General features: G+C 40.7%; 1 protein-coding gene across 1 annotated transcript; it reads left to right on the top strand.

The window, feature by feature from the left end:
• Positions 1–477: 477 nt before the first annotated feature.
• Positions 478–2,905, top strand: LOC135573377 (gastrula zinc finger protein XlCGF17.1-like). Its single transcript, XM_065022489.1, has 2 exons — positions 478–577; positions 1,090–2,905. The coding sequence occupies exons 1-2, from the start codon at positions 478–480 to the stop codon at positions 2,103–2,105; spliced, it is 1,116 nt and encodes a 371-aa protein (XP_064878561.1). The 3' UTR covers positions 2,106–2,905.
• The last annotated feature ends 7,772 nt before the right edge of the window (positions 2,906–10,677 follow it).

The raw sequence follows: 10,677 nt of genomic DNA, 5'->3' as shown, positions 1-10,677 counted from the left end.
TAACTTTTTACTTTCACTCAAGTATGAATATTTAGTACTTTTTCCACCACTGACTAATGGTTTTGAGTGAAACAATACAGTGTAGACAAGGTAATTCAGTAAAATAGTACATAGTGCTCCCTACAACATACTGTAACCTTGTACTAGATGGTTTGTGATTCATTTATGCATTATTTGAATGTAGGAAATCTACTATAGGTTAAGTGCACTTATGTTGTGTAATTTAAAGTGTGCACTTGTCTAATGTGAATGAATGTTGTCAATGCTTAGCTACTTGAGCTGTTGAAATGAGATATATTTTTTAGAATAAGAAAGTGCCAGAACTGTCAAGAAAATAACTTTTGTGTCCGTTTCTCTTTAATTCTACTGGCCAACTCAGATTAAGTCTGAGGCTGGTAACATCAACAGTGAGGACAAACCCAGTCACTGGGTCCTGATTGTGACAGTGGAGCCCAGTTTGCACTGCAGGATCCAGAGATGGCATCGGTGAAGCTGGAAGACTGCAGTCAAACACTGGAGCTGAAAGTCAACATTAAAGATGAAGAAGAGGAGAAGATTGGGACATCTGTTAGTCATGGTAAGAGCAGGTTCTATCTATCTATAAGTTATCTTCATAAGCTAGACCTCCATAAGCTATCACCCAGTCTATTGCTAGGTAGTATTCTGTAATTCTGACTCACACATGACCCCTGACATTCTATTGCTTGTGTTGTTCATTCCAACTTCCCACTGTGCATGAAATGTTACAGTAGAACTGTTTCATGATGAACTGTTTCAGTGAGAAGGTAGATGTTACTTCATTCTACTGAGACTTGCATAGTTTGACACTAGTATTGTCAGAATTTGTTTGATTAAATTCCAGTTATTTCAGGAAGATCACTGAAATTACAATTATCTTCAATGCTTTTCAAAGAGGACATTTAAAATATAACTTTGGTTTATTTGAATTGACTGTAGTTAAAAATTGAATTGACCCCAACCCTGGTAGTTACTAACCCTTGTGATAATGAGTGGAGGATGATATGGCATGTATACATTTGACATGTATATCACACCAACTGACTGGTTCTTCTGATGTTGTTCACACAGGAGACCATGTTGAGACATTATCTACACCCAGAGAGCAACAGCAGGAAGATCCCAGAGCTAAGAGGTCTCACCACTGCCCACATTGTGAGGAGATTTTCCCATTTCTATCAAAGCTAAAAATACACCTAAAAATACACACAGGAGAGAAGCCTTATTCCTGCACTGACTGTGGGACACACTTCACAACATCAAAGGCTCTGACAGTTCATCAGAGAGTGCACACTGGAGAGAAGCCTTACTCCTGCTCTGACTGTGGGAAGAGTTTCTCAGGGTTGGGTCACTTAAAAAGACACCAACGTATACACACAGGAGAGAAGCCTTACTCCTGCTCTGACTGTGGGAAGAGTTTCTCACAACAGAGCAGCTTAAACTCGCACAAACATATACACACAGGAGAGAAGCCGTACTCCTGCTCTGATTGTGGAAAATGCTTCACAGCATCATTTGAGTTAAAAGTTCATCAGAGGACACACACAGGAGAGAAGCCTTACTACTGCTCTGACTGTGGGATGAGTTTCTCTCAACAGAGCAGCTTAAAGTCACACCAACGTATACACACAGGAGAGAAGCCGTACTCCTGCTCTGATTGTGGGAAGAGTTTCTCTCATCAAAGCAGCTTAAAATCACACCAACATATACATAAAGCAGAGAAGCCTTACTCTTGCTCTGACTGTGGGAAGTACTTCACAACATCAGCTGAGCTAAAAGTTCACCAGAGGACACACACAGGAGAGAAGCCTTACTGCTGCTCTGACTGTGGGAAGAGTTTCTCTCAACAGAGCAACTTAAAAACACACCAACTTATACATACAGGAGAGAAGCCTTTCTCATGCTCTGACTGTGTGAAGTGCTTCACAACATCATCTGAGCTAAAAGTTCACCAGAGAACACACACAGGAGAGAAGCCTTACTCCTGCTCTGACTGTGGGAAGAGTTTCTCTCAACAGAGCAACTTAATAACACACCAACGTATACATAAAGGAAAGAAGCCTCATCAGTTCTCTCAGGCCAGTTAAGATTAGTCACTCCATCACTTCATTCTCATCTCATAAAGGAAGTGGTAACAGTGAATTTGATAACATTACCAGAGAGTAACACTATTGTAATCCTATTGTTTCTCACTGTGAGAACTGTGCAGAGAAAAGGGAGCATTATAGAACATTAGCCTCTCTTTACTTTACTGATCAGTGTGCACCTTGTCAGTTCTGGTGTGTTTTGTTTGCTTCTACTGTAAAGATATTGAGATTACCTTGGATTTGCCCTTATCGTTGAAAACCCTCTGAGAGATCTCTTGTTAAAACAATGGAGGGAGGTACTGCTTCCCTCTGCAGTTTTATGTGGGAATGAGTTTTAAGACACAACATGTGTCAGATAGAGATGATGTGATGATCAGTTTTCACCTTTAGTTTGGGTGGATACTTTTATTCCTACTAAATGTTTTTTGTTTAATGATACACAGGTTATAAAACAAATGGGTTTATTAAATTGTCTTTTAAAACTAGATTCACTATGTTAGTCATTGATGAGTAATGTATTTGGATAACTGCAATGAATTTCATTGAATTACTAATGAAAAATAAATGTTCTACATAAATTTTTGCTGGTCAACCTCTGGGTTATCTTTACAGAGAATACAATGTTTTTGTTGGCATTCAAAATATATTTACATTAATCTACTCAAAAACATGTCAATACACCTTTACACATCACCACGGGGACAAGCCACTTTGCTAGCCACCAGTATTTTTCTACAATGCATACAAATATATGGTAATCAGTATAAAGGACTTACATGTTTTCTTATGTAAAACCAGTTAAATAAAATGAAAAATGTATTTGTCTATTTTCAATAGTTTTATAAGGTGCCACTGTCCAGGGACAGCATTATCACAACAATTCAAGAAAGGCCCACTTACTATTGGGGAATTAGAATTCAAGAATTCTATTTAGCATTTTGGGACAATGTAGCTCCTGTGTTTACACATGACAACACATATGTCACTTAATTCAGTGCTTCCTAGTTCCATATATCAAACAGTTATTTCAGTTATACTCAAATCTGTTAAATCTGTAGGATCCCCTGCTGTTTACAAGGTGCACCTGTGTAATGATGATGCTGTTTAAATCAGCTTCTTGATATGTCATACCTGTCAGGTGGATGGATTATCTTGGCAAAGGAGAAATGCTCACTAACAGGGATGTAACCAAATTTGTGCACAAAAGTTGAGAGAAATAAGCTTTTTGTGCATGTAGAACATTTCTTTAAATTTGTACATGTTGCGCTTATATTTTTGTTCAGTATAGTCTGAACATGTAAACTTTTTTTATGGAAAAGAAATGCATGTTTCTGGTTGATGCACCTAGCTGCCTTGTTGACAACATAACAGAGAGGCAAAGATTACTGTTTGGAGGGCTCCTCCCTCCCTGCTTTTTGCACTCAGCGAGAGCACACAATTAAAAATGTTTTAAGTACTTTTAATTGAACAAAATGATGAATATGCTTGGATTGATTGCACAGTGTTATTTCAATACGGTTCAATAAGGATAGAGGATAGATTTGTCAAACAGGGAGCAACCAGAATGGAGGTCTGGTGAGGTGACCAAACAATAGTGACACTACATGGAACATTCATTCTTGAACTGAGGTGGCCTTCCATCTTGCAAACCCTTTCATAACCCCATTGTTAGAGTTTAATATACGGTATCCCCAGTACTATATTGAGCATCAGGCTGTTGAAAAGCAGTTGATTATGTAAAAAGTCGTGTAGAACTGTGGTATTGATGGTCCATTTGAGGGTGAGTCATGAATATGAATGTTCAGAGTGAAAGAGCTGTGAACTCTCCTGTGATGGCCCACGTCTACCACAACCTTTCCTATTGTGTTAGTAAGCACCACAGCATTTTAGGCAGCCAGTGTTCAAAATGTTTTCATACACACAGTAACAATGGGAGGGGATGGAGCATGTACAGGGGAGAACCAGGAAGTTGATCTCAGACTTCTATTTAGAACTGGGATCCTATCCAGAGTTGACAGATTAACAGTGAGGACAAACCTGGCCTGTCTCTCCTTCCGTACTCCAAACCCACAGTCACTGGGTCTTGATTGTGACAGCGGAGCCTAGTTTGCACTGCAGGATCCAGAGATGGCATCAGTAGATAGGTTTCCATTAACCCAGTTTAATTAAACAAAAAAATCAACACCCTCCTCCCCCCCAAAAAATCTGGAAAACATTGAAGAACCACAGCACAATGATGTGAAGGTGGAAGAATGGCGCTGCTAAAATCAAACATTAATCTCCTGAGTACAAACCATCAAATCTTAAGTACATACCTAGTCACCTGAATACAAACCTAGTCATCTTACATACAGGCCTTCAAATAGTGAACTACTCTTTTAATGGACTGGTAGGTGCTATGAAAGGGATGTTTAAAAAAATGAAATCTTTGTATTTCCCTCAATCCCGACCAGTCTCCCAGTCGCTGCCACTGAAAAACATCCCCACAGCATGATGCTGTCACCGCCATGCTTTACCGTAGGGATGGTGCCAGGTTTCCTCCAGATGTGACGCTTGGCATTCAGGCCATAGAGTTTCATCTTGGTTTCATCAGACCAGAGAATCTTGTTTCTCATGGTCAGAGTCCTTTAGGTGCCTTTTGGCAAACTCCAAGCGTACTGTGATGTGACCATTTACTGTGGAGTGGCTTCCGTCTGGCCACTCTACCATAAAGGACTGAATGGTGGAGTGCTGCAGAGATGATTGTCCTTCTGGAAGGGTCTCCCATCTCAAGAGGCACTCTGGAGCTTTGTCAGACTGACAATCGGGTTCTTGGCCACCTCCCTGTCCAAGGCCCTTCTCCCCCGATTGCTCAGTTTGGCCGGGTGGCCAGCTCTAGGAAGAATCTTGGTGGTTCTAAACTTCTTCCATTTAAGAATGATGGAAGCCACTGTGTTACTGGGGACCTTCAATGCTGCAGAAATGTTTTGGCACACTTCCCCAGATCTGTGCTGACACAATCCTGTCTCGGGGGTCTATAAGAACAATTCATTCGACCTCATGTCTTGGTTTTTGTCCAAGGAATTGAATTTACCACAGGTGGACTCCAATCAAGTTGTAGAATGATCTCAAGGATGATCAATGGAACAGGATGCACCTGAGCTCAATTTCGAGTCTCATAGCAAAGGGTCTGAATAATTATGTACATAAGGTATTTCTGTTTTATATTTTTTTATACATTTGGAAAAAGGTCTAAAAACCTGTTTTCGCTTTGTCATTATGGGGTATTGTCTGCATATTTTATCAATTTTAGAAAACGGCTGTCAAGTAACAAAGTGTGTAAAAAAAAAGTCAAGGGGTCTGAATATTTTAAGAATACTCTGCAAGACATGGCAGAGCCAGGGTGAACTTCCCCTTTCACCTGTAGTTGTTGGCTTTTTTCAGGAAGCTCCGCGCATGCGCGCATCATTCTTCAGGATAAAGAATACGCCAGAATTGTGCAGTCGAGACTAAACTTTTGTATCCGTTTCAAATGTATTACTACTGGTATGTAATAGTACGTTTTAAGATCGAAAGAACATGTCATAACATGATAGGTAACAAATACGTCAAGGTATTATCACGTTTGTTAAAGTTTTTTTTTGTGCTATTTTCGGGTCAAACCGCGTGAGTGAACATGATCACTTTTTTTACAAGTCACATAGTTAGATACTTTGTGTTAGTCTGAGTGGATGTATATAATTTCGTCAAGGCAATTTTATAAAGGATACATTTATTTGAGATTTCTGGGTTCGTTTTACATGTCGTTTTTGGTTTTGTGTAAAATGGCGGCTCCTATCAGGTCTGCGTCAACACACTTCAGTGTCGTCACTGAGGGTGGAGCAGAGAGACAATTTCACGGTTGCACTACTGTTTTGAAGCTAAATGTAATGATTATCAGTTTTCTACATGTGTACTAATATTCAGAGACATTCAGTTGTTTCTGTCTATCTGTAAATGTTACTATGGTGTGAATGGAAATACTATATACTAAATACAGCGAAGACAAGGTTATTCAGGAAAATAGTACATCGTGCTGCCTAAAACATACCTTGTACTAAATGTTTTTTTGTTGTTGTAATTTATGCATTTATGTGAATTCAGAAATCTACTATATATTAAGTGCATTTAAGTTATATAGACTAATTTAAAGTGTATACTTTGTCTAATGTGAATTAATTCATGTTTCATGCTCTCATGAATTCATAATTCATGAAATCAGTGCTTGACTTGGACAGGAGCTCACCGGGGCTGAGTACCAGCACCTCTAATTTCTACTGTTTGAGCTCATGTTCCTCTTATAGAATATTAGCTCAATGGTGTTGTGGAGCTCCTGCACCTAAAAATATAAACAATATTTTTAGAGAATAAAGAAAGTGCCAGCCAGAACTGTCAAGAGTAACTTTTGTGTCCGTTTCTATTTATTACTACTTGCCGACTCAGATTAAGTCTGGGGCTTGTAACATCAACAGTGAGGACAGACCCCAGCCGGCCTCTTATTGGGAATTTTCCAGTAAATGTGAGCGCACATTATACATCTTAGAGTAGTCCGCAGAATAAGTGCACTCTATATGTGTCTAGGTCATTAGGCACCATTAAACATGCACCTGTCTTGGGAGTGGGCATGTCTGTTTATTTTTGTACCATTGCTATGGCCTAATATTTACTGTTGCTATGGTTACACCACAAATGCCCTACATGCACCTGTCTTGGGAGTGGGCATGTGTTTATTTTTGTACCATTGCTATGGCCTAATATTTACTGTTGCTATGGTTACACCACAAATGCCCTACATGCACGTCTTGGGAGTGGGTGTGTCTGTTTATTTTTGTACCAATGCTATGGCCTAATATTTACTGTTGCTATGGTTACGCCACAAATGGAATCTATTCCCTAATGTGAAACCAAGCTAAAATTAGTGCAAGGCAATAAGATAAGGGTGGGTAAATGCAAGCGGGGATAAAACATTAACATAAAGAGGAGTTACTATGTGTGTGAGGTAAGGAAGAAAACTGTATAAAAAAGTTTGTGCCAAGGCTGGAAAGACATTGACTGAATATTTCCATTACACTCTCTCCTTCCACACTGAGTCCAAACCTACAGTTACTGGGTCCTGATTGTGACAGTGGAGCCCATTTTGCACTGCAGGATCCAGAGATGGCATCAGTGAAGCTGGAAGACTGCAGTCAAACCCTGGAACTGAATGCCAACATTAAAGATGAAGAAGAGGAGGAGAAGATTGGGAAATCTGTTTCTCATGGTAAGAGCAGGTTCTAAGTTTGTGTTTTTCATTCCAACTTCCCACTGTGCATGAAAAGTTGCTGTAGAACTGTTTCATGATGAACTGTTTCTATGAGAAGGTAGATGTTATTTCATGCTACTGCCTAGGGATGCATGATATATCGGTGAACATATCGGATGTGTAGTTTAACGCCGATGTGCAAAACCGATGTCAAAGCTGACGTGCATACAAATGTATTTATATAGCCCTCCTTACATCAGCTGATATATCAAAGTACTGTACAGAAACTCAGCCTAAAACCCCAAACAGCAAGCAATGCAGGTGTAGAAGCACGGTGGCTAGGAAAAACTCCCTAGAAAGGCCATTAGCAAGGAAGATACCTCGAGAGGAACCAGGCTATGAGGGGTGGCCAGTCCTCTTCTGGCTGTGCCGGGTGGAGATTATAACAGAACATGGCCAAGATGTTCGAATGTTCATAAATGACCAGCAGGGTCAAATAATAATAATCACAGTAGTTGACGAGGGTGGAACAAGTCAGCACCTCAGGACTAAATGTCAGTTGGCTTTTCATAGCCGATAATTGAAAGTATCTCTACCGCACCTGTTGTCTCTAGAGAGTTGAAAACAGCAGGTCTGGGAAGGTAGCATGTCCGGTGAACAGGTCAGGGTTCCATAGCCGCAGGCAGTTGAACAGTTGAAACTAAACTGGAGCAGCAGCACGGCCAGGTGGACTGGGGACAGCAAGAAGTCATCATGCCAGGTAGTCCCGAGGCATGGTCCTAGGGCTCAGGTCCTCCGAGAGAGAAAGAAAAAGAGAATTAGAGAGAGCATACTTAAGTTCACACAGGACACCGGATAAGACAGGAGAAATACTCCAGATTTAACAGACTGACCCGAGACCCCCGACACATAAACTACTGCAGCATAAATACTGGAGGCTGAGACAGGAGGGGTCAGGAGACACTGTGGCCCCATCCGATGACACCCCCGGACAGGGCCAAACAGGAAGGATATAACCCCACCCACTTTGCCAAAGCACAGCCCCACCAATTTACCATCCTGAGGCAAGGCAGAGTATAGTATATCACAACGAAAGGCATATCCCAAGAAACAAAGAGATCTTCTGTTGAATCTGACAATTCATCTTAATGGTTGTACAGTCGTCTCAAATAAAACTGTGAAGGACCTCGGCGTTACACTGTACCCTGATCTCTCTTTTGAACAACATATCAAGACTGTTTCAAGGACAGCTTTTTTCCATCTACGTAACATTGCAAAAATCTGAAACTTTGTGTACAAAAATGATGCAGAAAAATGAATCCATGCTTTTGTCACTTCTAGGTTAAACTACTGCAATGCTCTACTTTCCGGCTACCCGGGTAAAGCACTAAATAAACTTCTACGGCTGCTAGAATCCTTACTAGAACCCCCCAAAAATATCATATTACTCCAGTGCTAGCCTCCCTACACTGGCATCCTGTCAAGGCAAGGGCTGATTTCAAGGTTTTACTGCTAACCTACAAAGCATTACATGGGCTTGCTCCTACCTATCTCTCTGATTTGGTCCTGCCGTACATACCTACACGTACGCTATGGTCACAAGACGCAGGCCTCCTAATTGTCCCTAGAATTTCTAAGCAAACAGCTGGAGGCAGGGCTTTCTCCTATAGAGCTCCATTTTTATGGAATGGTCTGCCTAACAATGTGAGAGACGCAAACTCTGTCTCAACCTTTAAGTCTTTACTGAAGACTCATCTCTTCAGTGGGTCATATGATTGAGTGTCGTCTGGCCCAGGAGTGTGAAGTTGAACGGAAAGGCTCAACTCGTTGTGTTTGGAGGACAAAGAATGCTGAGTTGCATCCAAAGAACACCATACCTACTGTGAAGCATGGGGGTGGAAACATCATGCTTTGGGACTGTTTTTCTGCAAAGGGACCAGGACGACTGATCTGTGTAAAGGAAAGAATGAATGGGGCCATGTATCGTGAGATTTTGAGTGAAAACCTCCTTCCATCAGCAAGGGCATTGAAGATGAAACGTGGCTGGGTCTTTCAGCATGACAATGATCCCAAACACACCGCTCAGGCAACGAAGGAGTGGCTTCGTAAGAAGCATTTCAAGGTCCTGGTGTGGCCTAGCCAGTCTCCAGATCTCAACCCCATAGAAAATCTTTGGAGGGAGTTGAAAGTCCGTGTTGCCCAGCAACAGCCCCAAAACATCACTGCTCTAGAGGAGATCTGCATGGAGGAATGGGCCAAAATACCAGCAACAGTGTGTGAAAACCTTGTGAAGACTTACAGAAAACGTTTGACCTCTGTCATTGCCAACAGAGGGTATATAACAAAGTATTGAGATAAACTTTTGTTATTGACCAAATACTTATTTTCCACCATCATTTGCAAATAAATTCATAAAAAATCCCTACAATGTGATTTTCTGGATTTTTTTCCTCATTTTGTCTGTCATAGTTGAAGTGTACCTATGATGAAAATTACAGGCCTCTCTCATCTTTTTAAGTGGGAGAACTTGCACAATTGGTGGCTGACTAAATACTTTTTTGCCCCACTGTATGCACAAACTCTTCCGAACTGTTTCGGCTGTTTTTATTTAACCTTTATTTAACTAGGCAGTTCTTATCAACTTACACTGTAGAAGCACTGGTCCTCTTACATTTTAATTCCAGGTTGCATATTACAATATTTAAGGGCATATCAGATGGTCTGCAACGACCATAACAGTCACACCAAGCATAGGGTTGGTTGGTACAAGATTGAAATGGGAAAATAATGTAACCATGAAAACCCTATGAAATAGTTCCCCAATACCATCTGATGTATATATTTAATGTATTACATGAATGGTGACCCCAACCCTTCCAACAATACATTTAAATAATGTTTTACTGTGATTGTTCCACCCTGCTGAATGTATTCAATGTATTCCATTTCAAATGTGTCCCAGTGCAGCTTTACTTCCAGGCTATTATGACACATCTGGCAGTTTCTTCTATGTTCCTGGGCCCAGTATAATGAAAACATATTGTTTTTTGGTCACTACCATTGCAGGTAAATACCATGCTACTGGTGCAATTAGCAAACCAAAAACAACATAATAGTAGTTACTTAGCCTGATAACACATCACTCCCGACAGACACAGGCAAAAATGTAGCAGCCTGTACATCTAATAATTAGCGATCTGACATGCTGTATTGCCTGGAAACTGTAGGCTACTAACTTACTATGGCCCTGTACCTCTGGCCAGGGTAGGCAAAGCTGTAATGTTGTGTATTGTATATACAGTATATACAGTA

This window comes from Oncorhynchus nerka, linkage group LG2 (genome assembly GCF_034236695.1).
Source record: "Oncorhynchus nerka isolate Pitt River linkage group LG2, Oner_Uvic_2.0, whole genome shotgun sequence".
Taxonomy (NCBI): domain Eukaryota; kingdom Metazoa; phylum Chordata; class Actinopteri; order Salmoniformes; family Salmonidae; genus Oncorhynchus; species Oncorhynchus nerka.
The sequence above is the reverse complement of the archived record's forward strand: the minus strand, read 5'-3'. Positions and strand labels throughout refer to the sequence as shown.

Bases quoted from the DNA above. Each gene is read 5' to 3' on its own strand.
- LOC135573377 (XM_065022489.1), top strand. From the start codon at position 478: ATGGCATCGGTGAAGCTGGAAGACTGCAGTCAAACACTGGAGCTGAAA. The intron at 578-1,089 runs GTAAGAGCAGGT...TTGTTCACACAG, and splicing joins TGGGACATCTGTTAGTCATG to GAGACCATGTTGAGACATTA.